The sequence below is a fragment of the Astatotilapia calliptera genome, chromosome 15, assembly GCF_964374335.1.
Source record: "Astatotilapia calliptera chromosome 15, fAstCal68.1, whole genome shotgun sequence".
Classification (NCBI taxonomy): domain Eukaryota; kingdom Metazoa; phylum Chordata; class Actinopteri; order Cichliformes; family Cichlidae; genus Astatotilapia; species Astatotilapia calliptera.
The window spans coordinates 36,763,374-36,786,791 of record NC_137436.1 but is presented as its reverse complement, the minus strand read 5'-3'; the positions used below and the strand labels follow the sequence as shown (position 1 = coordinate 36,786,791).

At 38.8% G+C, this 23,418-nt stretch overlaps 1 protein-coding gene across 2 annotated transcripts in view; it reads right to left on the bottom strand.

Annotated features, from left to right (window-relative positions):
- The window catches only part of LOC113006913 (adhesion G protein-coupled receptor D2), a 91,440-nt gene extending 68,266 nt beyond the window's left edge, over nucleotides 1-23,174 (bottom strand). For both annotated transcript variants that reach the window (XM_026143164.2, XM_026143165.2), the window contains exons 1-20: nucleotides 23,009-23,174; nucleotides 22,878-22,914; nucleotides 22,049-22,073; nucleotides 21,036-21,260; nucleotides 20,137-20,778; nucleotides 16,163-16,270; nucleotides 15,779-15,852; nucleotides 14,785-15,075; nucleotides 14,142-14,253; nucleotides 13,889-14,035; nucleotides 13,627-13,729; nucleotides 13,348-13,456; nucleotides 13,053-13,108; nucleotides 12,735-12,861; nucleotides 10,843-10,946; nucleotides 8,936-9,038; nucleotides 8,251-8,404; nucleotides 7,915-8,048; nucleotides 7,607-7,722; nucleotides 6,295-6,415 (exon numbers count right to left, since the gene is read on the bottom strand). In XM_026143164.2, coding sequence (XP_025998949.2) covers nucleotides 6,295-6,415; nucleotides 7,607-7,722; nucleotides 7,915-8,048; nucleotides 8,251-8,404; nucleotides 8,936-9,038; nucleotides 10,843-10,946; nucleotides 12,735-12,861; nucleotides 13,053-13,108; nucleotides 13,348-13,456; nucleotides 13,627-13,729; nucleotides 13,889-14,035; nucleotides 14,142-14,253; nucleotides 14,785-15,075; nucleotides 15,779-15,852; nucleotides 16,163-16,270; nucleotides 20,137-20,778; nucleotides 21,036-21,260; nucleotides 22,049-22,073; nucleotides 22,878-22,913 — 2,787 coding nt within the window. In that variant the 5' untranslated portion in view covers nucleotide 22,914; nucleotides 23,009-23,174. The remainder of the gene's footprint in view (nucleotides 1-6,294; nucleotides 6,416-7,606; nucleotides 7,723-7,914; nucleotides 8,049-8,250; nucleotides 8,405-8,935; nucleotides 9,039-10,842; nucleotides 10,947-12,734; nucleotides 12,862-13,052; nucleotides 13,109-13,347; nucleotides 13,457-13,626; nucleotides 13,730-13,888; nucleotides 14,036-14,141; nucleotides 14,254-14,784; nucleotides 15,076-15,778; nucleotides 15,853-16,162; nucleotides 16,271-20,136; nucleotides 20,779-21,035; nucleotides 21,261-22,048; nucleotides 22,074-22,877; nucleotides 22,915-23,008) is intronic.
- Nucleotides 23,175-23,418: the final 244 nt, after the last annotated feature.

The window sequence follows — 23,418 nt, the reverse complement described above, 5'->3', positions numbered from 1 at the left end:
AATTCCACTGTACTGGGAGAGATGGCTGCTGCTTTAAATTGCGTGTGATCAGCGCTACGGCAGACAATGAATAAGGATGTCAGGGGAATTGAGGGGAATATGGTTCCTGTTTTCTCAAACAGTCCAAAATGAAAAACATTTCCCTCTGTAATCTGGCCAGTGAGAGCTCTGCCATGTGTGCACATCGACACTCTCGACTGTGTCACTGCGTTAGTTTGCAGAGTGAGTTTATAGGCAGTAAAACTGTGTTACAACACAGTTTGGACCACTTCAACGTTTGCTGACTGATATTTTGCACGTGTTTCATTGAATCTTTGTTTGATTACATTGAACGGAAATTCCACGAGCATAACTTCTACAAAAATCTTAGTGTATATATACATTTAAAAGTAGCATTCCTAAAAATAAAAAAAAAAACGTGGCAAGCTGCAGTTATAAATGGTACAGTAGGAAAATATAAGGAGTACAGGAGAGGAATGCTGTGGCTGTGAATGGGCCAGTTGTGCAGGTCCAGATGAATGGGCTGGAGATGCCTGACTGTGAAACTGGATCCAGGTCCTGCTGTTTTGGTTTCTTCTGCCAAATGAGAAGTTAAAATAACTTCTAACTCCTCGGTTTGTAGGGCGTTGATGGTAGCGGTGACAAGCGATCACACACATTATCCAGATACACATGCACACAGATATTCACAATGCTTAACGGGCCGTTATGTTCAGCAAAAAAAAAAAAAAAAAAAAGCCAGACTTTACACAAGAAATCGAAATGCAGGATCACACATGTACCACTATGTGCCAGTTCTTTGCATACACTTTCCTTATTCTTTTAAATTTTTGTTGTGAGATTATTTTGAATTGAGGTAAAAGGTATATAATAAATAACAATATTTGCTTTGTTTGCACAAAAAACAAGCAACATGAGAAACGGAAAATTAATTTGAGCTCTGAAATATTTACAAGCCAGAGCATTGCATTTAAGAACATGAAAATCTTTTTTTAAATTCTTGATTTTTTTTGACTTGATGTTTGCATGGCAAAGCTGAGGACCATTAGCAAAATTACACTTTTGCACAGGCAGCGCATTGCTTGATCTATCAGCAAATATCTAACTGAGCTGGTACTTGTAAACTGGGCAAATTTAAATGAAAGCATAAAAAAATACACTGTGCATTTTTCTCATCTCACATTCAGACAGGAAGTGGAATTAAAACTGAATGTGAGGTCTTTTAAATTTGTTTGAGACATTTTTACCTGAAAGGGATAAAGCGTTGGCAGGCAAAACTGGATACAGATCGGTGATTCTGTGTTAAAGCTGTCGGTTTGTATTTTGGGGCAACATTAAGTACTTTTCTGTTTAGCTGAGAGCTCGTTAAGTTATGAGTGTTTAATCTTTAAAAACATTTGCTGTGGTTTTTCACTTCCACTTGGTCAGTCAGCGTGAGCAGAGGTCAGATATTAGCATATTATAAAGTCCAGTCAATGCAGTAACATCCAGTTACACTAAATCTGTTAACATCAAATTTAATCTCAATTTTTTTACAGAAGTAATCTCTGATGTTTTGTAGTCTCTGACCTACTGAGCAAAGAGGAGAAATCACCTCTTCTCGAACAATCACTTCAGATGCTGTAAAAGCATGGCTCACTTATACAGCAAATCTCCCATATGGCAAAAATCAATAAGCGGTGCGAGACTCTATTGATCATATCTGTATCACGGATGCATACTGACGTCCACCAGCCAAGCGCGTGTAAATGTGTGTTGATGTAAGTGGACTGAGTAGAGGAGTTCATTACAATGCAAACAATATTTTTTTTGAAACCTTTAGCTGCTTTAAAATTACACCTCAGTCTTCCTTTGGATTATCAGGAGTGTTTTATTTACTTTGTGAGCATCTAAAGTGAAGTAACTGGAGTGCAATGCAATGTTATCATAAGCAAAGGGAAGAAGTGGAGGCGGGGGGAGGGGACAGTTACACGGACCAACTTTTTGGCAAAACCAAACCAGCATACAACTGCCTCATTCTTCCTTGGTGTGTACAAATATCTCTTCTAAAGTCATCTTTATCCCACAGGGACAGAACACCTGTAGACTCGCCGCCGTGTTCATGTCATTAAAAAAAAAAGAAAATGTTGTTGTCATCAATTACTATGATATAAAAGAACTTAATGTGATATGAATGAAACAGCTCAGATAAATTATCTCAATGATTTCTCTATATATTTGCAATGTAACGACAAGGCACAGGGCTGCCCTCCGCAGGAAGCGAATGGCCATAACAGAAATAAAAGGATGCATTCTTGAAAAAAAAAACAAAAAACTGAAAACAAACCACAGGGACTCGTTGCGCTCTCCACGACTTACTGAGAACAATCGTTACCCTAACATTTTCTTTCCAACTCCGTAACTTCCTTCCTCTCTACTTTGTTTTCTCCCTTGCCTCTTTTCATCCCCCCGCCCGCCCAATGTCTCTCTCGGCACCTCAAAGTTATTGATAGTTTAAAGTTATGGGCTAATAATAAGATGGACACTGCATGGCCAGGAGCCTATTATACCCAGGTAATGGATAGTGAGGGGATTTTGAATGACATTGCCAAGAGATTGGATGACGGAGGATGGAGCAATTTATGGCCTCCCCAAAGAGCCCCTGTTCCCCTTTTCGCTCTCGCTGACACGCGCACACGCTATTCGCTGCTATTTATCTCTAGCTTGATAAGGAGGCAGATGAGGCATGTCTGCATTTATGGTGAAGATGTTCATAAAAACTACTGGCTCAGAGCAGGAAGTTAGAACTGAGTCGGGGGGACATCATATCTGCTCCAAACTCCACATGGTTCTCTTTAAAAACTAAAATGCCATATATTAGTTTTTCATTTCTGATGTGTTTGGTTTGACATGAAATGTGACTTGCAGCTGTTGCTGTGGGTTTTTACATCTACTGAGCATTAGAAGTGTTTACAATAGTGCCGCATTGACCGATACTCCCTAAAATAAAAATATTTTTCTATAGCTTTACAAGAAAGCACTACACACGAGCCATCGGACCAATCAAGAAAAATATCAACATTTCTGCCTTCTTGTTTTGCCAAACAGAATTATTAAACAACTCAAATAACTTCTGCACAGATGACACGCACATGTCGGATACTTTCACCCAAAACGAAGCAGCAGCGAGGGATGAGATTCAGAGCCCTCGCTGCACAGAGAAGCAGACGTACAGTGCATCTGTGTGCCCGGTCTTCAGTATGTTTGCTCGTAATGGCCCGCTGCAGCTGGTTTGCACTGAGAAATAACAGTAAGGGTAGACATACTTCAGGAAGAAGGGAGCAGGAAGAAGACGAGCGAGGAGGGCACGAGGGAGAGCAATGAAAAAGGCTTGTCAACATTATCTGTTTTATTGATTTAACAGTAAAGGCTTGCCGCTTAAGCTTTATGTTGCTTTGGCTGGCCCATTGAAAATACAACAGCTGCAAATAAAAAACGATTTCCTAAAAAACCTGAACGTTCTTATTTATTTATTTGCTTTTCTTTTTTCTTTTTTTTAAAGCTTATTCCTATCGCCCACTCACTAGCTCAGGTTGTGCATGCATCGTTGTTAGGGTTTTACACATTTCATCATTTTTACGAGCATCATTACAGAGGGACCATATTTTGCTGGACTCTCCCACACCAAAGGGATCCATGACACTATAGAAGGCAATAGCATCTACACGACCGTAGTGATACACTGTAACACAAGGTTTAATTAACATATTAAGAGGGTCATTAAACAAAATTAAAATATAAACACAGGCTCAATTAAACACAAGGAAATCTTTAAGCCTAAACCTTCAAATCATAAAAATTTGCAAAGAAAATTAGTATCATTTTAGCCTTTGGAATTTTTTTTTATTTTTTTTATTTCTGTCATTATTTTTTTACATTCTATAAACTGCAGCTGACCAAAAAAGAATCATATGAATCTTTCAGTGTTTTCTGCAAGTTAAAATTGTTTAGTCAAACATATATGGACCTCATCTGTTGAATTTGTTTAAAACAGATGCTCACACAGAACCTAACCTAGAACAGAAGTCACTCAAAAGTGTAGGGATAACAGTTAAACGGTTTATAGTGGCACCTGCAAGCAGAGATGGCTGAGGAGGAATTATTAATGATGACTGTCCTGATTACAGGATCAGTTCATCAATTCAGTCACTGGAGAACGAATCATGGTACCAGATTTTTCACGGTTGTGCAAGAGAAAAATATCCAAACTCGGCTGAACAACGTGGGGCCAAAATCAAAAGTCTTCTGCAGACAATGAATTTCTGTACAAAGAGTCATGAGAGTTTATTCGGCAGCTGTCAAGATATTTCAGTATGGACAAAAGTTTGACCAACACCCACAAGCAGACACTGATAGAACAACTTAGAGTTACTTTTTGGCGAATAGGAAAAGTAAAAATACCATGCTGACTCCCCTTCCTCCCCAGGTTATCTGACTTTTGTCAGTAAAGAAAATTAAAGCACAAACATGAGCATGTTGGAGCATTTACACCAACAACCCTCTTAAACCTTTTTAATTATTTCATTTGTTTTTAGCATGTTGTCTGGTAGCTCGTTTCATAGGTGAAGTAAAAATTCTCCATCTTTAATTGTCACAGTGAGAACAGCGGGGTCAAAAGAGCAGAGTGCAGCCTGGTAGGGTTCCTGAAAGAGCCACTATGTAGCTCTTTTATCACAGAGCAGCTGGGTATTACCACAGGCCTCTTATTGCTGCCCAAAAATCCCAACAGCACCAAGACACACACACACAAACACACAAAGGAACTATGCATGGTCTGTCCATTACCTTTGAAAGTATGTAGTAAGACAAAGAAAATATAATCTGTGATGTCAAAAGTGTAACTGCAAATATTTCATTTCTTTATTTAAACCTAGAGCCTGAGGCGAGCCGTCTCTGAGGCTGCTTATTTTACATTTTGATCCCAAACTTTGCCATTTTGCAATATACCCACAATACATTGCTGGAAAGAAAACCAGAGATCCAAGAGAATAACAGAGGCTGGACAGCGGCAGACATGCCGCTGCATGGAAAAGAATAGAAATCCATGTTATGCATTAGCATGCAAAGCAGTGCATTTGTATAATAAGAGCCCAGAAAGAAAACCTTCTTCATTAATTACTGTCGACACAGAAAAAAATATAATGAGATATGAGGGAGAAACAGAAACTATTTATGGTAACCAAGGAGCCGGACGTAATGATCAGACCGCAGCTGAAACCTCTATTGATTTTCCCTTTAAATATACAACTCAATTAAAGATACAGCTGATTAAAAGACAACTACAAATCGCAGCAGCAGATCTGGAGACGCTGCCGAGGCTGGCTGACCCGGGGCCGCCCGCTGCAGTGAGAGAATTACATGATTTCATATCCGAGGCTTCCCCGCAATCACTGCTGAGGAAAGTAAGGCTTCAGATAACTCTTTTTTTTGTTTGTTTCATATTGTGACCATTTTAAAATGGAGCCGTAATGGCCACAGACACACCTCATGAATTTTGTTGTATTATTTTAAACAGTGCCAATAAAAAAAAAAAATATATATATATATATCTTTGTTCAAAGTTTGTGGCAGTCAAACTGCTAACTTTCAGCACTAAAAGCCTAAAAACCAACGTTGATAAGGCACAAAAAAACAAAGTAATGCTGACCTCTGAATACATAAAACACAAATAATCAAACAAACAATACAAACCCACTTTCCTTGTTAAAATGAAGCACCTCCTTAACACAAGCCAGACCGGAGCTCTTTTTTTCCCCTTTCTGCCTCAGCCTTGTCACTGACAAATAAAAACCTTGACAGTCTGTGTACCCTCACCATGCGAGAAGGGCAGAATTACAATGTATAATGGAAAACCTTTCTGTTTCTCACTGATGAAAAAAAGCTGTTAAAAGTCTGAACTTTTTTTCAAGTTGTTCAAAAGTTTTCGCCACAGCCTTATTCCATTTTTTTTCTTTATGACAAGATTTTCAAAAATACGTGCGATATGAAGGTACTTCTCTCATTGGAGATATTACAACTGAGAGAATTATGCATGCTTGGATTTGTATATTTCAAAAGACGTCTCATTGTAATTATAGTGTAAATAACAAGCGTATTATTTCTATACGCTATAATCAATACAGATCGCCAGGCGAGCTTTTGCATGCGTAAACGTATTGCAGTCACGACTGATATTATTTTCCCGAATATTGTTTAGGTTTCGAGACTTTCACACACTGAACACAACATCTGTGAGCTGAGTGTGTGTGTGTGTACCTGTAGGGAGTTTAGGAGGATGAAGACGTAGGCCATTACAATGGATAGAGGAACCAAAACACCGCACAGCCACGTCAGTCCAAGGATGGGCAGCAACACCAACACTGCTTTCACTGCAGCCCTGTACCCACAAACACAACAACCAATCACACCACTCTAAAGTAGCTGATTGAGCTGAGCAAACCACGTAAAATGTATTTAATTATTTCCTTCAGGTTCTCCTTCTGATCATCTATTCAATTTCCAACTTTCCCAACTTTTTATTTTTTTTTGTCAAAACTGAGAAGCTCCGGTGAGCCAGTTGTTCCATATACAAGCCTATACAGCTGGAAGGCTCACGGGGTGAAAACTTCCCACCTTAAATCCACCTTAATTCTGTTTAGAGTGGAATTAGCGTTCCGCTTAGGTGACCGCCAAACCGCAACAGCTGTCTGTGTGTTCTCGTGTGTGTGACATGGCATGCGACGGGCCCTAGTTTATTCAGCGGAGGAATGTGTTTGAGTTTCCGAGATGGCTGCCACCCAGGCAAATAGTTCAAGGCCTGTTTTGAAAACCTTCATAAAGCACCTACTGTGAGCCCCAGTGGACTAAGGTAGGTTCAAACACGCCCACAATCATGATTTCATCTGCTAGGATTACATAGAAGCTTGCAGGATTTTACTCCAATCCCACTGAAGTGAAAAGACAGCAGGGACGCAGCCTGGGATGGTGCTTTTGTACTGACATCACAGTGCAACAGCAACGGAGACGTCAGTGTACCAAGGCAGGTTTAGCAATGGTAGATGGTATGGAACAAGAAACGTTAACTGTACAAAACTCCGGGACTTGAGTTAGTGATTTGCACGCATGCTACATTTCAAATTAACACTAAATTAATCCAAACTAAAATAAGTTAACAAACATATCATATGTATTTATATATTTTTCTTTTAAATTGAAAGAATATAAATTTGTCAGTTAGTAACATAATCTTTCAATTCCAAACAACACCATAGTTTGAATTATTTCTATGACATAAGCAGAAGTTAAATATACTGTTGCAAGACAATATATACAATTTGGCAGGACTTAAACGATATTAAACACTGAGAGTATAACATTGCAATCAGTTAAGTCCTTTATATGGCTATCACTAATAAAATCCACTCAAAAGTATTCCTCTCTCTCGCCTGACAAACAAAAACCACTGATTTAAAATGACAAAATGCAGTACAAAATCACTTAATGACTACAGCTTGTCCGTTTCAAGGCCTCTGGCCGAGGCCAATACACATTAAAAAGAGGACAAATGGTGCCTCCTTGTGGTTGGTACCTGATCTGCTCATACGTTCGCTCCACCGGACTGGCTCCCATGGCCAACATGATGGACCTTCTCTTGGCTGTGGAGATTGTGATGACCACAACCCTGGTTAATACCAATATGTTCACCTTCAAAATAAAATCAGGAGAGTACAGAAATGAGGAAGAAGCAAAGATTCCACAGAGACCGTCATAAAAGAAAGTAAATACAAATATCTAAGGAGAGGTAGTAACATTAGGTTTTATAGTCCAAAACTATCATCCCTGTTATGCTCTATTTTAACAACATCAGTTCAGCTAATTATAATTCAATTTGCTGACCATGATGATGAAGATGACAGGCCCAGCAAAACCCCAGATAATGCCATTCTGCAGACTGAGCCAGCAGTAGTCATCAGCCGAGTACTTGCTCGGGGCTGACGCTAGTGTGATGGTGACTATCAGCACAGGCAGACCTGGTTAGATTGAGAGGTTTTAAAAAATACACACAGAGGAGGTAAAAGCACTGATGTTTTGTTGAATCGCACATATAGAGAGTCAGTTAGAGCACTGCACATTACACAGTGTGACAAATCAACTACTTCCACAAGAAAAACCTGGCAGCCCGTCTGCATGTGTAACGATAAGGAACAATTTGGTTTGGTCATGTAACTGTACCCCAGCCGATGAGATAGTAATATTTCATATGTTGCTCCTCGCTTAGGTTGACTGCAACCACCTTGCTCCAGAGCAGCAGACCCTCCACCAGCATCCAGCTAAATGCCGCCATGAAGAAGAGATGGAGCAGCGCCGCCACGAGCGTACAAGCCACCTTACAACACACAAGCACAGGCATAAACATAAGATTTGTCATTATGAGATGAAAGTTGCATTAGTGATACTAAGTAATAAAAGTCAAGAATGGCTACAAGCCTTAACTACACACACAAATGAAAAATGTTTAAACTGTATGTTTAAGACGAAATATCCCATTGACATCATTATCAATCCCACGATCACAAGATAACTGTATGCATGCTTTTGTAGCCTCTATTCAGCAAATGTTAGTTTGTGTAAATGAATGATTATGATTTATTTGCAATAGGAATTAAAAACCAACTAAAGACATGTTTTTTCATTTAGACAGTCATTTCAAATATTTCTAAGCTTCAGCTAAATACTGCACAATTCATATGTAGGTGTTATAAATGCTCTGTATTTTCTTAAATCTAGATTTAAATCACTTGCTTGTTTCACTGTAAAAATACTGCAAATAGGTGTAACTCTAACAATATTTAATGATACCCTCTATAAAGGTTATGAAATCTGCAAATCTACTTTTAAAAATCAACATAACATTTACCTTGTTGTGAATGGCTGAGCCGCTGCACAGCAGAATCACCTGGGCACAGATAAGGGCAACGAACAGGTTCTTGTGAATGGACGTCCTGTCGGATTTGGGGATACTGTGGATACAGAGGGGGATAACAAAACCTCATCCAAAGGAAGATATATGCTATGGAGCCTGCTTACACAGCATTGCACCAATCAAATGCTATCTCAGTTATACTGCTAAGATAAGATAAGATAAGATAAGATAAGATAAGATAAGATAAGATAAGATAAGATAAGATAAGATAAGATAAGATAAGATAAGATAAGATAAGATAAGATAAGATAAGATAAGATAAGATAAGATAAATTTTATTGTCATTGTGCAGTCATACCTAGTACAATAGTACAACAAAATTGGAAGCTATCCCACGTCGACACTACACAAAACTGTTACCCTATTTCTCTGGTTTTGCAACATTGCTGTTTAACACATGTCACCAATAACATCAATCGAAATGTAAGACAGAGGAGCCACCAGTCATAAATGAGCCAAATATCTGGTCATAAGAAACAGATAGCTGTAACAGACACTATGGTATGTGTAGTGATCTTGCACTTGCGTGTTTTACATGATTATATTAAGGTAAACAAGAAGGGAAGCTGGTACATAATATCACTATGCTCCGGTGCTACACTTCTCAAAAATAGCAGCAGATTGATCAACAGTTAACTGGAATGCTACCTTCAGGCGGCTGCAGGGATTAGATAAAAGAAAAGCTTTTCATACAGAATAAAGGAGCAGAACTAAGAATTGTGCAGAATCTCACTAATTCACAGATTGACTTGGTTCTGAGATGTGACGTAAAATACTGACAACGTGCTTTGTGCCTTCTACCCCCCCACCTGTTCGCATAACTAACTGAAAATGTCAATGGCACCACAATAAGGAAACCATATATGTCACTGTTTCCTCAAACACCCAAAAAGATCAAAACAACTACTCGTATTAATTAATCAATACATTGAATATTTCCATCTCAGACTGAAATATCAAACAGAAAACAGAAAAACAAGAGACAGCTGAAACTGGCTGAGAGGTAAATTAACTAGAGAGCCTCTCATTATCTGCCCATCAGGCTCATTTCATGTCTGCATCACTGCTTGAGACCACTGTAATCCCGCCGCATGAATACAAGCGTCCTCGGCTTTGTGAGCCTCAGCTTTGTCTCTGGTTGCGAGTGAATTTAAGCGCACAAACACATGTACATCATACATCAGCGCGCGTGAAACGCGAGCCTGCGCTCTCTGTTTTTAGGGCAGTCGTAAATTGCCGAGGCAGCTCCTCTCCAGCTGATCGCGATCCCTCAATGACCGTAATGTTAATTAACAGCTAGAGAATGCCACCATAAACCTTCAGGGTGGACTCACATGTAGACAACAGTAATTACTGGATTAGCACAAGTCAATACTATCATAGCTTTAGGAACAGAGCAGCAACGATACTACTGATCAGTTATCTCAGCGTGTCTTTCTTATAACATGGCAATGCCCAAAAAGGTGTAAAAAATACACAAAAAAATGCCTAAATGATATTTGTGCTACATAAATTCCATATAATGAGTCCAAATTATAAGCTTTTAGCATTTTCAAGACCACTATTATAAAGAGAGTTTTTTGCTATTTTGACTTTGGAAATAATGATGAACCTGTTTTCAAAAGTATGTAGGTACTTGAGCAACACAATACAGTATACAACATAAAATATGTATAGCAGAACCACTGCATCTGCTTGACACCAGGTGTAAAAAGTGACTGCTGTGTTTAGCAGCACAGAAAAAGGTGAGGCTGCTTTGCGTCTCGTGGCTCAGGCAGACAGAAAACAGGCAGCTATTTTCGCATCATAGGCAAGCAGGTCAGGAAAAATCAGTTACTTACTCCAGCACAGTGAACAGCATCAAGGTCACCACCAGAGCACACAGAGATGCGCCACAGCCAATGAATGTCAGCTTGGTCAAAATAAGCTCTTCCTCTGGACTCCACTGGGACAGAAAGGAAAGGCAAGTTGTGGGAGAAAGACAAAAGAGGGGAGAATGTTGTCAGAGAGTCCTAGAGGTTGACGAGAAGCCGTCCAATATCTGAAAAATCCCTCATTTGATCTGAAAGAAAGTGATTTCTTACGTCATCGCTATACATAAATGGTTGCATTTTTATAAACTCAAAATCTTGCCGATGGTATTGCTCTTTGATGAACTTACAAACTTTTATGTTCTTCAGGTAAACAGAGAGAATAGCTGTACTACATTCTACATCCTTCAACACAACAGGCGCAGTATGAGTGACACCTGCTGGCAGACATCATGTACTGCAAATCCTATCCCCAAGATCGAATATTAAACTGGATCTTGATTTAGACAAGCAGTCACGGTAAAAAGTAATTCAAATACATTTAATTCGGTTTTATTTATATAGCATTAAATCACAACAACAGTCACCTTAAAGTGCTTTGTATTGAAAGTTAAAAACCCTACAATAATAAAGAATAAAGTACATTCTCCATCAGCTATAATACTATACCGTATTAGGACATTTATTCAAAATGTATTCCTTACCAGGTCTTAGATGAACAATAAAAGACCTACTATATCACGTCACTATTTATTTAACACAAACTAGAGCAAAATGCAGAAGCAGTATGTGAAAAACTAAGTGCAACTTAAGGCCCAGCAGCTTGTAGAAACACCTTGATCTGCAATAACTTGAAGTAACTTTAATTGTTTCTCACATTTTTCTCATTTTGGGCAAGCTACTGAGCCCAAGTTGTTCTCATTTGCATCTATCAGAGTATGAAGGTGAGATAGACAGAAAGTCCTTACCTAGAAAAAGCATAGAAAAAAAGTTCCTTTATGAATAGGTGCAAATGGGCTAATAAGGTAAGTTGTACAAAATGCTTTGAGTGCTCAGGTAGAGTAGAAAAGTGCTACATTTGTCATTTACCAACGGCTGCTAGGTGCACAAATCATCACCTCTCCACCACTGTACTTGACAGTTGGTATGAGGTGTTGGTGCCGACATGCTGTGTTTAGTTTTCTCCAAAGGCGGTTCTGTGCATTCTGGCCAAACATCTCCACTTGGGTCTCATGGCTTGCACAACTGTGATTTTGCAAATGCAAAATTGCATGAAATGTTCATCAAATGTACTTTCATGAACTTTAGCATCATAACTGAGGCCTGAAGTGTAGCTTTGGGGTTTTCTCTGAACATTATCTGAATTTGAAAGCAGACCTGAATGCTCCAGACCAGCCAACTGCTAAAACATCTGCTTTTATAGAGGTGGGCACACTTATCAATAACATTTATTCACTTCTATTTGCTTAGCAGCCACTTACCATCACAGTGTGTGAATGTGTGTGTGAATGGGTGGATGACTGGATATGTAAAGCGCTTTGGGGTCCTTAGGGACTAGTAAAGCGCTATATAAATACAGGCCATTTACCATTTAATATGTATGGAAGAAGTAACAGTGCACTTAGTTTATCATACACTGCTTTCGCATTTTGGCCTAATATTTGATAAATTAATAAAGATGTGGTGTAATGTGACACGTCTGAGACTATACTTACCTCATTTTAAACCCTGATTATTTTTATTATTCCGGATATGCGATGCCATTTTTACCATGAATATGAAATGTATCATAATATACATGTTGTAAAAAAAATGCACCACATAACTCATACCTTTACAAGATTGTTCACAGTTTACCTTAAATAACCTAAAACTTGATGTGTGTGATTTAAATGGGGGCATCACAATCGAGCTCAAGTTACCTGTGATTCGAGGTAATTCATCAGCACTGCAAAGTTTGTTGTATGGTTACACAAACAGGACGTGACACTAGAGCCATCAAGGATCACTGTGCAGCCTTCACTGGACCAGCTACTGGTATTGGTGTGCCTATACACAAGCACAAACACACTCACTGGTAAAGAATCACACTCATATTTAGGACTGAGACATCCTGCAGGGATAGTGACATGTCTTATAAAACATCAAACAATAGGCTACTTCCTACATCATTTATCGAATTAATTGAAATAATACAATTTCAGGCATAGTCATGTGACTGTGCTGTTGGTCAAACTTACGTCAGGCTGAAATTCCAGAAGGCACAAACAGGAATAACTCTCTTTGAATACTCCACCTAGAAACAGAATAATGTTTGCATTTGTTTTAATCTTTATCCTCGTTTTAATTTATCTGTGGTTGGTCATCAAACTTTGGCTTATTCTAAATGACTATTTCTTTCTATTCCATGTGCTGCTTGCTAAGTGATGAAAATTACTGTAAAATAAAATGCTGTAACTTATTTTTAATAAACGAAAATTGCATAGCTGCTAATATCATGCTGTGTGACATCCTCTGCACAATAGGCTGCGCCACCTGTGATGATGAAAGGGTGTACTTGACAGCAACAGGTATGGTTTCGGGGTTCGAGGCATGGCGGACCGTGGCTGATATGATAGCCGATGCTAGATCTCCTGGGAGAGTTCTGGGAAAACAGGCAATGGTTATCACTGAGATACATCTTACATAATCAATTCAAACTACAACCATCAGATTAATCCCCATGCTTTAGAGTAAAAGTGGCTGAATCCAGACCACAAAGATAAGATAAGAAATTACAGTTCATTAAAAACAGAGAAACAAACAACAGGAAACCTTTTCACTTTCTCTTGGTCACTCAGTGCAGACTCCTTTGTTCCTGATACAATGTCACTGAACTGGTTGTAATGGGTATGAATAAATATCACCTCCTCATATCCTGTTTAGAGATAGTGGACAAAAACACTGTGTGGGTCAGTGGTTCATCTAGGTGAGCATCTAACAATGTAATATGTGTCTATAGCATTTGTAGTGTAAACTAACGGTTACGGTTAGCCTCTAGAACAAGTGCATTTCCGTGTGTGTGTGTGTTTACTACCTAGCGTGTGTATCCTCTGGAGCTCGGTCTCAGGAATGAGCAACTCATCGTGGCTACTGCTGCTGGGCTTGTGAGAGCCAAACGCAGATGGCTTGTAGACTTGATTACAGCTCTCCTGGGACAGCTTCTGCCACTTCATGTACACATCTGACAGCCAAGCAGATGCAATGACAATATTAACAGAAACCATAAGTTAGAAAGCCAAGAGCCACCAAATGTTTCGATCATTGCGCGCGTGTGTGTGTCCTTTCACCTATATTCTTGGTAGAAAGACTCAAGCTTCTTCCCTTAGTACAAAGCATCTCTGCAAAAGCTTCAGTGAACTTATCAATGGTCTTGACAAGCGTAAATGGGCCAATGTTGACCTGAACAAATCGATCAAACACAGGTTAATGGAGGTGAAGAGCTATCTTTGGAGAGTAGATTATATTTAAGTAAGTAAGCAGGGCGCCTCAAAGCAACAGAGTCCTGGGTTATGTATGCACCAGCTGTCTGGGGCCTGCATGTCCTATGTAATTGCCTGTTTGTGCAACATAAGCATGAATAGTTGTCTCTGTGTGTTGGCCCTGTGATAGATATAGATGGTGACATATCCAGGGTGTACCCAGCAAGTAATTAAATCTAAATCCGCATTATAAATAAAGGATAGAAACACAGACTGTTAAGTGATGCAAACAGGTTTCTTATGTATAGTTAAGAAACAACTTTAAATTCTTTTCTGATGGATTAAATAAGGTTCTCATAGTCCGTATGCGCTTAAATCCCAGGGTACACTAATTTGCTACAATGCTTTTAATAATTTAAGGAGGTAAAATGTTATTAAACACACAATTTTAATTAAGTAAAAAAATTGGAGGATTTCACAGAGATATCATCACAGAAACATTACGCCTCACCCCATCATCCGTCAGACCCATCCACTGTGAAGCCATGCGTGGCTCCAGGATCAGACTCGCAATATTTAGATAGTTGGTGGCAATGGACACCATGACCTCTGTGGCATTATCTCCGGCGGAGTGAAATCTAGCTGGTGGAGTTACGTCCATCATCTGAGAGAGGTAGAAAACATCGTTGGCGGTCAGGAGGAGTGGGCCACTTGCCTCTATTTTATGTAGGACAGCTTGGGTCAGCTGCTGCAGCAAGGTCAATTTGTCCCAGGAGCTGTTAGCACCCACCGCTCCTGTTACCTGAATAAACAGAATAGAACAAAGTTATAACATTAACTTAACTGCTGATTCACTGGTCCTTTTATACTTCAATCACTTCTATTCACTAAGCATTCTTAGGTGATTCTCTGGGATTTTGATCCTAACAAATGTGCAAAGTTGAGATGATGACTCTCCTAAAATTGGATCAGATAGTTCCAAGAGTTTCTTAAGTGTGTCAATTTTTTACTTGGATAGATCTTCCACAAAACAGCTTAACTGGAGATAAAGTATCGTAATTTCAGGAGTGGGACCACGCCTCCAGACACGCTCCTTCTGGTTCTTATCTATATATGTTCCCCCAGTTCTACAAGTTGTCATTCTCGTTTATGTGCCCCACCCTCCCTCTCCTTTTCAATTCTTTAACTTCTTCACTTCTATTTAGTACATGGGGATCTGCCAGGCCTGGGAGCCAGTCCCCTTTGAGGCCTTCCCCAAACCGCAGCTCAATTCATGTCCAAGCCATTCACCTTTACCTACTAAAACACTGTCAACCCCAAAATGAGGACGTGGGCCCAGCGAGTGAAATGAAACGTAAATAATCAAAGAATATTCTTTTTGGGGGATTTTTTAGCACGTGTTAACTTGGTGATCTGCTCACTAACATGAATACTTGGTAGTTTATCAGACTGTACCACCACTGCACTACCTAATAACCACCTCAAAGCTCAACAGGCTGACTCACAGGTTTATTGATGAGATCCTTGTTCAGCCTCCTGAAGAATGGTGCCTTTGGTAAACTGAAAACACCCAGCTTCTCTGCAGAGACGGACAAATATAATATAATATAATATAATATAATATAATATAATATAATATAATATAATATAATATAATATAATGTAATATAATATAATGTAATATAATATAATATAATATAATATAATATAATGTAATGTAATGTAATATAATATAATATAATATAATATAATATAATATACTGCAATCCATTAGCACACAAAAGCACACACAGCACCCTAAAAACCTATTTAAAAATAATTTAAAAGCAAGAAAACTGAATTGCATAATTCAATCACATTTGTTGATGCACAATAATTATTATCTGTACCTCGCCTACACTGACAGACAGCTCCTCTGGAGGAGTTGCATTTGGCTAGGCGGGAATGCTCCGTGACGGGGTCAAAAATGCCGCACTCTTCATCGGTTCTCTGGCTCTCTGCAAACATGGTGAAGGGAATAGTGAGGCTTATACATATTATTAAGCTGTTGAAAATCGCGTAGGGAAATATCAATATTGATATTATGCTGATAGACAGTAGTTTGGATAATACAAAATAGAGAAATGTTGCAAATGTGAGACATTTCATACAGGAAACTAACAATACACAGCAGTGCTTAAACTAATCAACAAGTCTACAAATACAATATAATAAGGTGTAACTGGGTGAATTCAAATTGACCCAGATAGGCATAACCTGACCTGCTCTCCCCGTTAGAAATGGAGTAAGTTTGTTAACTTGGCTAAGTATAAATATTGCACTAATAGTAAATTAAACATGGTTTCAAATTACTCATTTGTAGTTAGCAAATGCTTCTGGATATTTTACTCAACATGCATACCCATAATAGACCCATATTTTGTACCCTCATACCTAACAAACCTATTTCTATAATATATCCATATATCTATATTATTGCCAATATATATTTGGTAATATATCTATTATGGCTAAAGCACTTATGGATGCAAACTGCATTTCGGTGCCTTGTACTTGTGACATGTGCAATGACAATAAAGTTGAATTCTATTCTATTCTATTTTATCACTCTAGGCATCTATTTTTCCATTGTAGCATTTTAAAATCTGTTTTGCTTTATTCATATTAAAATATTTTACTTGTATACTAAAACACTGTATGAATATATATATATGTTTATGTATATCTTAGTTTTTATTCACTGCTAGCAGAATCTGGACACATATCGTAAGCTTTTATTTTGGTCTGCAACACATCATACTAAATCTGTTTTATTGAATGTAAATAAATGTACATAAAAGCAGAATGCAATGATCAGCAAATCTTTTGAAGCCTATATTTGATTAAAAATAGCAGAAAATACATTAATCAAATGTAGTTTTTCTGAGGAAGAATTTATGATTGTTATGAATTTGATGCCAGGATCAGAAGAAAAAAAACTAAGACAGGGGAAGCAAACGGCTAGGGAAGTTGTGTACTAAACTAAACTAATTTAAAAAGAAATTTTAATAATTAAATGGTAAAATGGTAAATGGTCTGTATTTGTATAGCGCTTTACTAAAGGACATCTCACAAATGATTAGGCTTAACATGATTTGATCCATGATCTTACAGGCACACATAGTAGAAACTAGGGACTAAAAGTTAACCATCCCCAGGAGCCTACAGGTGGATGCTGGGGTGGCTGAGGGGTCGACATAACGGGAAATGATGAAGGGCAGCAGCAACATTATGTAGGCCATCAAATTCGGAGGGTGCATTTTAAAATTTCTGGTTAATACATGAGGATAGTCCAGCATGTTATGTTGTAGCTCTATACTATCGAAACAAACATGTCTTTCCTGGGGCTGAGCTCCTTTAAAATAGACTGGGGTCAAGTGGGACACTGTCCTGTTCTAGCTAAAGATAAGAGTATACAATTAATACTTAATATACAACTCAAAAGCCAACAACTGTGATGTTTGGGGGATTACTAAAAGCCCCATTGACAATGAAAGACGAATAGAGGTTTTGGAGCACCACAGGCAGCCATACTGATGACTTATGGTACACTAAGGAATATCACGGCTCAAAAGCATCTTTTTGCTGCGATTTAATATTAAAAGTAACTGTGACCACCGATATTCTCTAATGCAGCGGTCCCCAACCTTTTTTGCGCCACGGTTTATGCCCGACAATATTTTCACGGACCGGCCTTTAAGGTGTCGTGGAAAAATACAACAAAATAAAACTAGTACCGGTACTGAAAAAAAAGAAGAGTTATTCATAACACACGTGAAAAGACCCAGGAAAACAGAGTTAAGGATAAAAACGATAACAAAATAACGCTGAACACCGATAAAAACCCTGAAAACCATACATTTCACACCTGACCCTCAACTCTCGCGGCCCGGTACCAAACGACTCACGGACCGGTACCGGTCCGAGGCCCGGGGGTTGGGGACCGGTGCTCTAATGTATTTGGACTTTTTAGTGAATTGATCACACCCAGGACGACCTGTTTGTTGCAGCAATACAATACCAAACCGCATTCAACATAGCTCTCCAGTAAAAGAAAAGTCTGAGCGCTAAGCTGAATGAAACTGGTCTTGGCATGTGCTGGCATTCGATTCAAACTGAGCAGGAGTGGAGCTGTAGATCAAAGTTATTGCTTTTATATATGCTAAAGCACAGTCATGGTTATAAACTGCTAGATGATGTTATTTAGTATAAAATGATGTTTAACTTCTAAGTGTAAAGCTGATATTATTTCTAATAATAATAATTTGTATCCATAGAGGACTTTTCCATGTTATACCTTGTTGCCACAACATTAGAAGCAAGAGTTTATAAGGTGCTGGCTTGACCCATATATTCTCCAGGTTTCAATATGACTGAACATATGTGGTATGCGCTGGAAAAACATGTGTAAACTCTTGAAGGCTCCGCTTTCCAGCTCACAGGACTGGATCAGCCACTAACGCCTCTGTCCCAGATAACACACAATGCTTTTCGGGGCCTTGTGAAGTCCACGCCAAGCCATAATTGCTCTGGATGTACAAATGGTGATCTAGCCAGTATTTGGCAGGAGTTTTTAATGTTGATGCTGGATTGTGTATGTCTGAGATGGTTTGATGAGGAAGAGAGAGAGAGGGAAAAATGAACCCGCCTGACAGAGTAGCAGGCAGTGCCAAGATCTTTCAAGTCCAGTAACTGAAGGAAGGCAACAGCCACCCTACAAACATTACATTGATCGCATTAAATACACACAAACACACAGAGATAGTCTTTAAAAGACCTGCAATTAAATTCTGATTGTGTGAGAGAAAATAAGTGACTGAATTCCAACACGCTGCCTTTCTACACGCTCGGCTCCAGCAGGGAAAGGGAGATTTTTGGAATTTCACTGCTCATTAGAGACCATGATGTCAGAAGGGGAGACGTCTGTTTTGAAGGGTGGGACTCGGGGTGATATGAGTCAAAAAGCATTTACCAGAAACATCAGCAGCCCCACCAGCTGCCAATTACAACTTGGTCACTAGCTCCCTTATTCATTTTAGGGAGGAAGGAAGGGAGGGAGGGAGACAGATGCTGAGAGTGTGCCTGTGTTTGTTTACTAATGTTTAAAACTTGAATAATAAATGGTCATTGGTTGCCACTATAGCAAACACGACATAACATGTGATCATAGGATATTTACACATCTAGTTGTTGTTTTTTTAAATCTGTAAATGATCTGATTTTGTAAAAGAGCCAATAAAAATAAAATGAATGACATTTAACAGTTTTAGTTACATTTTTTTTTAATACTAAGAGATGTCATTTATGATTAAACTGCTTCTGTGCAGTTAAACAGTTTCACTATTTCATGACATCACTTTTGGTTCTAGAAGTCAAAGCATTTTTAGACTTTTTAGATGTGATCATATTATGACTGGTTAATAATGTGGGTGTAGAAGATGATGGGACAGAGACTGAGGGTTATATCAGTAATATAGGTGGAGTTAACTACAACAGGCCAGCTTAGATCTTTTGTTATGTCTGACGTTACTGAAATGATTGCAGTCAAAAATGACTTTCAAATGGACTCTCTGTAATCGTTTTTCTGTACAGCAGCTCCACCCAGGCCCAGTGCCAACCTACTTAAATTGCAAACACCAAGTATAAGTAATTCTACCGCTGGAGCTTGTGGATAGATTGAGTCTCTTTTGTCTTTTATAGTCTAAATAACACAAAACTCCATACTTTCCTCTAGTTGGTGAATAAATTTGCTATAATAATACATAGCCTTTAAAAACCCTTCAGCTTTTGACCATGTCGTCTGATTGCATCCTGATTAATGTACCTTGACATGGGCTGTCACTCCACTGCTTTGTAAGGGAGGTCTCTATTTCCATTGCTGCTTCGCTCCACTTGAACACCAGCCCAGAGGAAACGGGTGAGCACTTCTTTTCCATGCTGGAAATTTCGCTGCTGTTCAGTACCCGATTCCAAATGTGGAGTTCTGTTATGCTCCCCGAGAATGATTCGTCACTCTTAAATGACTCCCCAAAGGTGTCCTGCTCCTGCCCGATAATGAAAAAGCCACCATTTCCAATGCTGTCCATACTGTTTAGGCCTTCAGCCGCATACACAACGTGACCATGAGCATATATTGCCCAGCGTCCACCATTCTGGCTCCAAGAAACGCAGACAGAGTGCCAGGAGTCATCATAGTTGAAGGCGTCATGGTAAGGCCCGTGAATGCCATGGACGAGCAGAGCCAGCTGCACAGGCTTGCCCTGGTTCAGGTTTGCACGGAGCTGGAACTCATTAATATATGACGGAATGGAATATGAAAAGACTGTGGAATGGCCAGAGCAGTGCGGATTGAAGCGCAGAAGGGTGCAAACAGTCAATGATCCCATGGAGGGGAAGCTGTACCGAAGACGGGCATGCGTCCTGTTCGAGCGCCCAGTGAAATTTAGAATGAGGGTCTTGGAGGACGCTTTGGTGTCACCACAGAGAGAGAGAGAGGGAAAAAAAAGACTATTAAGAAAAAATGCTGTCACAAATATTGGAAAAGATAGGAGCTAATTATAAAAAATCACTTTGCAATCCTATTTTTACTGTAAACAGCTGGAAAACATTTAAATGATTAAGTAAGCAGGAATTTGTCTGGACAAGAAAAGCAAAAAGAAAACAATTTATAAAAGGACCAGCACTAATGTCAATGCAAAGTTTTAAAAAACCTACTAAACCTACTTGTGATGCGTGTTATGACTTTCTTGGCAATCCACACAGACTGAGAGATGTTCAAGGATTTTAAAAATTTGGTAAGCTCCCGGTTTTCTTCTGCGTTGGAGACAGTAGCTAACGCCCCAGTGCGCTGCTTACACATTTCTCCAGCCCTGTTCCACTGCAGGCTGTCAGGAACATAGGCATAGTAGGATACATCACAAACCTGGGTGATGGTTTCCAGGAGAAAGGCTGCTCAAAAAAAGAAGAAACGTGAGAAGACAGGTAAGGAGGTGTGGCCAAACTGAAGTGGTAAAATACAGACTAAAACTGACTGAGATTCAAGTGAAGTTTTAATCCTGCCCATATCCTGACCAGGGCTTTGTTGTTATTATTATTATGGTTACAATATCAGCAGTGCCAACACGACCAATTATATTTGTGAGAACAGGCCAGACATGCTTGTTTATCATACAAATGACATCTAATGAAATTTTTCATTCAACATTTGAACGAGTCCATTTTCCAAACCTCTCGGTTCATGCAGAGGAGGGTTAGGGTTTAAAGCACCTGCCAGTTCTCAACTTTGGTTTTTATGCTATTTACAACTAACCATCAGCCAGAAAATAGTATAAACATACAAACAAAAAACCCACCTCTACTACTGTCCTGCATCTCACTCTGGCTTGTTATTCTTATATTTATTTTATATTTAGTTTAGTTATTTTAGTTGTTCGTTTTCCCGAAAACAAAAACACAAAAAAACTATAGTACCTAGGACTGAAGTGCAAATGTAGACCTTTTATTCAAGTGGTTTTGCAGTTGCACATTATCAGAGGCTCAAAATTAACTGGCAAGCAGTTTCAGACAAACAAAGCAGTTGATTCATGATCATTCATCATTGGGGTGAAACAAAACAAAATAACCCCCCACACACAAACACACACACACACAAACACACATTTTAATCATATGTATCATAAATGACTGCAGTTCCTATTTTAGTTACATCATGGGTGAAGAGAGAGAGAGAGCCTCACCTGCTTTATAGCTGTGAAAGCAAACCTGTAAGACAAGCACAGGTGTTTATGTAGCTAATTTTTAAAGGTATAAAATAATAAAGATAACTGGGCACCTGTTCACTAAGGAGTGCAGCAAGTGCCAAAATGAATTAAACTATACATCATTAAATAATTAATTGGGCCGGGAATTAATTAAAGTTTGAAGTAATTAATAAATTCAGTACATTAATAATGATTAAGTAGTAATTCACTTCATTTAAAATGTTTGATGCATATTTTACTTACTTTGAATTTTAATCAATTAATGATTGTCCCATTTGATTATTCGCCATAATTAATGATGCATTTATCTTTCAACTATTTAATTATATTTACTTTTTTTAATTTAACTACTTGTTTGGTTAAATAATTATGGCACTCGTGGTCCTCCATAATATCACTGCCAGCCTAGCCTCCTCGTGTTTTTTGTAAAGTATTCCTTTAAAAGACTATTTCATATAAAGTAGACATTAATAAAACTGTTGACCATCCATCTGTGCTACTTTCACAGAAGTCCGTTCATTGTATTTCTCTAAAATTATGATAGTTTCTTGGGAAAACTCACACTGTTCACAAGACATGTTTACAAAAAAATGACAAGTGAGAAAAAGTGACAGCGACCAAAATGAATCCTCTCGACTAACAAAAGGTTTCTGATTTTCTTTACCTTCTCGAAACAAGTGAACCGCTTCAGGTATAAAACCTTTTTTGCCCCAGTTTGTTTGAGGAGAAATGAGCTCATTTAAAAGATGACAAAAAATGTAATAAGAAAAAAACATAAAAACACAAAGATGTGCCAGCTACTCACAAGCAGGCCCAGACTGCAGAACAATATCCTTTGCATCCTGAAATTAAATATATGCACATTAGCAGGGAATCCAATTCGGTTTCCTGCTCCTACGAGTCCTTGTTTCAGTTAAGCAAAGCAGCTGTTTTTACCTGAATTATTCGCTCCTTTTTGTGCGTCTTCACATCTCAAGTCGTAGAGTTTACCCAAGTTTTCTTCTCTGCTGTGTGCTCACAGCCGCTTACTAAAGTACAAGAAGACTACCAGCCGCAGCAGACTCCCGAGAGTATGCAAGGAGGATGCAGAGGCAGGCAGCAGTAGAGAGGCGTGGGTGTTGTTGAAGTCGGCAGAGCGGGGTTATAAAAGTAAGGTTCGGGGACCTCCGGAGGCCTTACAGCTTTTCCCGACTGGTCTCTTTAAATGTTAGGCTTCCACTCATCAGCAAATGTAAATCTATCTAGCAGTCCAAGTTAACTGGACTGGACAATCTATAGGTTGTCAAAATTTATTATGAGGATAAGGAAAACCTTATATACATACATCAGCATAACTTTGTGTTGAA